This window comes from Platalea leucorodia, assembly GCF_965183815.1.
Source record: "Platalea leucorodia genome assembly, chromosome: 11".
NCBI lineage: Eukaryota > Metazoa > Chordata > Aves > Pelecaniformes > Threskiornithidae > Platalea > Platalea leucorodia.
This window is the reverse complement of record NC_138833.1, coordinates 12,523,623-12,528,559: the sequence shown is the minus strand read 5'-3', so window position 1 is coordinate 12,528,559 and position 4,937 is coordinate 12,523,623. Positions and strand designations below refer to the sequence as shown.

At 52.4% G+C, this 4,937-nt stretch overlaps 1 protein-coding gene across 1 annotated transcript; it reads left to right on the top strand.

Annotated features, from left to right (window-relative positions):
• Window positions 1-714: 714 nt before the first annotated feature.
• WNT8A (Wnt family member 8A) lies at window positions 715-4,245 on the top strand (the record flags this gene model as incomplete). Its single annotated transcript, XM_082323883.1, has 6 exons — window positions 715-785; window positions 877-910; window positions 1,124-1,262; window positions 2,237-2,362; window positions 2,482-2,624; window positions 3,679-4,245. 6 exons carry the CDS (start codon window positions 715-717, stop codon window positions 4,243-4,245), a joined length of 1,080 nt encoding a protein of 359 aa, XP_082180009.1.
• Between the last annotated feature and the right edge of the window lie 692 nt (window positions 4,246-4,937).

The following is a 4,937-nucleotide window of genomic DNA, read 5'->3' as shown; positions in this document are numbered from 1 at the left end:
GCCGCGTAAATTAGAGAGCTTTCCAAACACTCCCGAGCCGTGCACGCTGTTATCAGGATGGAAATGCAGAAACTTTCATCGTAAAGAGGCGAGGAGGGAAAAAAGCCCACCGTTAAATGCATCTCTTCAAATCAAGAAGACCTGGGAGGTCTATCCCCTATAGATCTTTACAGAATGCTTGTTAAAACTCCTCGGGGAGTTCTCGTAGGAGGGAGCAGGCAGATAGCAGGGGAACTATAGAAATGCATCAGCTTGTTATTTTGGAGGGACGCAGGGACTGAGCCTCTGCTGGCAAGCAGAGGATGAAAAGGAGAAGGCAAGCAGACTCGGGGCCAAGAGAAAGGGATGGCTGGTGGTGGGGAAGAGAGTTAAAAGTGTCCCATTGTTAGGGAAGTTTGCTCTTCTTCAGACCATCTCGCTCCCAGGGACACCGCGCCGCCTTTTGAAGTGCAACCTTAGGCGGTTCCTTGTCACCCATTGGAGCGGGAGCTTTTTTACCACATTAAGTCATTGGGTAGCAAATGAATGGGGGGTTTTGACTATTCACAACTTCACCTTATAAATATCAGGGTTGCAGGTTCCTGCAGCTTTCCTCCATCCTGATAGCTCACCTTGGGAAGGAGCGGAGGGAGGCGGCCCTGCTCCCTCAGGGACCTGCGGCGCAGAGAGCTACGGATCAGCAAAAGGGAGCCAACCCCGCTCCTTCTGACAGCCATGAAGAGAAGCACCTTCCTCATCCTCTCCATCGCAGGGGTCTATGGCGCCGTCCTCCACGCAGCAGCATGGTAGGGTCCAACTCAGCGGAACGGGCGCTTTTTACGGATGCTCTTCAGCCTGTGGTAAACTGTGTGATTCATTTTCTTTTCTTTGTTTCAGGTCTGTGAATAACTTTCTGATGACAGGACCTAAGGTAATTAACAGATGGACTGCCAGGAATTTAAGTAGAGCAATTTTGTTTTGCAAATGGGAAACAGGACTTTTTCAAGGAACCCGATTTCCTGGAGCATATCGGCTCCAAGTCCTGCTGAGTAATCAGGGAAAGGGCTCGCAGCCTGTTTATGCCTGTTTTCACTGATAAATGGTAAAACACGGTGGATTTTAACCCCGCTGTTTCCCACACCAGGCTTACCTGACGTACTCCAGCAGCGTGGCAGCCGGGGCGCACAGCGGGATGGAGGAGTGCAAGTTCCAGTTCGGGTGGGAGCGCTGGAACTGCCCCGAGAGCGCCCTGCAGCTCTCCACCCACAACCGGCTCCGCAGCGGTGAGTGCGCCTTCGCCTGCCAGCACCAGCACCCCCATCCCGGGATGCGTTGGGTACGAGCTGGGATGCGCTCTGGAGAGAGCTGGGGCTGCTAATTAAACCGACTGACGGAGAAGGGTTTCTGTCCCCCCAATATCATGGTTGTTTTTCTCCATCTGTATTAATTAGATGTAATAAATAGCGCTAACATTTTTCTAGGAGTCCCAGGCTCTCTCTGGATCTCTATCCGTGCTAGGCTAGAGCTCGGTCCTTCCCGCAGTGCTGCTCCATGGGCTTGCTCCTGCCACTTTGTGTGCAGCATCCCGGGGAGCGCAATGCTAGAGGCACCTGCGCTTGCAACGGCGAGAAGCGCAGGAGAGACGAAGAGAGAAACCAGAGACGTGCACTAAGAAACTGTCTTCATAAGAAAGTTGTGGATATATTTGAATACTGACTGCTTCAACAAGCAGAACTCTCTTTTCTCCCAGAGCAGCACCTCTATTTGAATCTGTTAGGAAAGCCAAAAAAGGAACTAAATTAGAAGTGTGGGTGCAGCCAGCTGTTAGCACAGGTTCAACCACCGACTGAAACAAGAGCAATGACGATTTTCCCCAGCAGGCAAGATCAAAGCCTGAACATACCCCCGAGCAGGAAAGGACAGAGACCAGCCAAGTGCCAGGTGAAGCGAGTGATAACTAACCTTGGCCAGAGCAGGACCGAGGCATTGCCTTAAGATCCTGCTGTTGCCAAGAAACTCCATCCCATACATGGACACCTGCATAGTACTATGCCAAATTGCGAAACCCTTGATGCTGAAGCCTGAAGAGACTCCAGGCAAGAGCATTTAATTTCTGTAGCACCTTACCTTTTGCACAAACTGTTGGCTTTTTTTTTTCCTTCTTGCACATTTGCAGTGCAGGAGAGCTTTGTTCCCAATAAACTGGGACCGATGTCTTATGTTTGCATGTGACAGCTTTTTCTCCCCTCTCCCCCAGCTACCCGGGAAACATCCTTTGTACACGCCATCAGCTCGGCCGGCGTCATGTACACCCTCACCAGGAACTGCAGCATGGGGGACTTCGAGAGCTGCGGCTGCGACGACTCCAGGAACGGCCGTGTTGGTGAGCTGCCATCTCAAGATGGGCTGACATCGTCTCTCCATCCCCACGTGCAGCCCCCTGGATTTCAGGGCAGAATTTGGCCCGACGGGTTGGTTCTGCGCTTAGTGTGCATCTTGCAGGTGGCCGAGGCTGGGTCTGGGGAGGATGCAGTGACAACGTGGAGTTTGGGGAGAGGATTTCCAAGCTCTTTGTGGATGCTCTGGAAACAGGACACGATACCCGTGCGCTGATTAACCTGCACAACAATGAAGTCGGGAGACTTGTAAGTCAAATTATTATTATTATTATTATTATTATTATTATTATTATTATTATTATTATTAATGTCTATATTGAAAACAAAATCTGAGAGTCTGGTAGGCTGTTCTGGTCCCTGTCTCCAGCCCTCTGTGACAATCTAGGCCCTGTAGTGTTTGCATGGGGAAAAAAATACAGCCCTAAACCTGAACACAAGGAACTGCAGTAAGAGTTGTTCCCACTTCCAGCTTCTGCAGCTGTGTGTAACACAATTAACTACTAGCACACACCACTTATTCAGAAACGCACAGGTTTTATACTCACCTAGTGCTTTTCTGGTCTGTAAAACAAAGCAAGAACCACCTTACTTTCTTGCCATATGCATTTCCAAGCTATTTGGCCGGGGAAGCCGGGTGTGAGCTGGCCCTGCTCACAACCCAGCTGCCAGACTTGCCCCCTGCTCCCTGCCTGGGCCGGCAGAGGCTTTCCGCATCTTGCCAAACCTCCTTGTTTGTAAAAACAAGGACGGCAACACTTAACATACCTATCTCATAGGGCGTGTCGAGGCTTAATCTCACATAGATACCAGTGATTGAGACCTTATAAATACCAGAGGGAGATAGGTAGATAATATCTGTGAAGTGCTTCCCTGGAGGAGATGCAGAGAGGTTGGGTATGATTATTCCGAAGCAGTTTCACACGTTTTGAATCCCTCTAAGAGGGATGATGGGTTGATGCTCTGATGAGCGCGGTGAGCTGCAGACTGGAACAGCGTGAGAAGGGCATGACCCGACAAGTGTGCTTTTTTCCTGTCCTGGAGAAACAGCTCCTGCAAGGGCTGGAGACAATAGTTTGTACCCACTCGTTTTCTCTGTCCTTTTGATTATCAAAGAGGGACAGATGTTTTCCAGGAACTGAAATAAGAGCATCAGCTCGTGTCTTGGAAGGACCTGAAGTCATGCCCAGCACGGGCCACTTTTGACCCATTGCCCCCTGAATTAGAAGTGCTGTAGAGCCTGGTTTGGGGATTTAAATAACGATGCTCTGCTGCTCCTAATTTCTCCACCTTTTCCACCAAGGCTGTGAAAGCCACGATGAAGCGAGCCTGCAAGTGCCACGGGGTGTCGGGCAGCTGCAGCATCCAGACCTGCTGGCTCCAGCTTGCTGAATTTCGTGAGATCGGGAACTACCTGAAGATAAAATATGACCAAGCCCACAAGCTGGAGATGGACAAGAGGCGGATGAGAGCCGGCAACAGTGCCGACAGCCGTGGGGCCACGGCAGAGACCTTCCACCATGTCCATGCCACAGAGCTCGTCTTCCTGGAGGACTCTCCCGACTACTGCACGAGGAATGCCAGCCTGGGCCACCACGGCACCGAGGGCCGCGAGTGCCTGCAGACCGGCAAGAACCTCTCACAGTGGGAGAAGAGGAGCTGCCGGCGGCTGTGCACCGAGTGCGGTCTCCGCGTGGAGGAGAGGAGGACAGAGGTGGTGGCCAGCTGCAACTGCAAGTTCCACTGGTGCTGCACGGTACGGTGCGAGCAGTGCCGGCAGCTGGTGGCCAAGCACTTCTGCGCCCGCCGCGACACCACTGCCGCTGCCCCCAACCACATCAAGCGGAGGAACAAGGGCCATAAGAGATAGAGGGCAGCCGTGGTGCCCGAGGAGGACGCTTTGGTGTCCCCACACTCGGCAGCCACTGGCAGAGCTGGGTTGGGAAGGAGCGTCCCTGGGGAGCTATGGGGTCCGAAGGGCTGAGCAGGGCACTGCGCAAGGCGATGGGGCCTCCTGCGGACAGATGCTGTGAGATGAGGAAGCAGAAGGCACGGGTGCTGAAGGACCACTGTCCTTCTTGCTTCCATGGTTTTTCCTCGATATTTATGAGTAGCTTCTTTCTTTTCAGGAGTCACTTTATTTGTGTATTGGACAGAGGGAAGAATTTAACTTTTTCAGTGGGCTCAACCCCTTGTGCCATGTCCAGCAGGTCGGCCAAGGCCAGCAGTGGGGCTCCTGCCCCATGGCAAGCGAGGTGGGGCGGGTGCTGTGGCCAAACTGGGTCCTGCTGGGCAGCTCTGTCCCGGCGGCCGCGGGCAGCACAGCTGGGGCAGCCCCAGCCCAGCGGTTCGCACACAGCAGCTGCTCCGTCTTACTTCTAGTGGAAAACTTTATGCACTTTCTGATGTGAGAGGGGGTTTTACAGTGCCGTGGTGTGTATTACTACGACTGCAGCTTTCTAAGGGCTTTGATACCTTTCAAGCCAGTGTTTACAGTTTTCATATCTTCCTTCCTCCCCCCCATTTATTTCTCCCCCCTCCCCTTTTTATATTTTGTATATT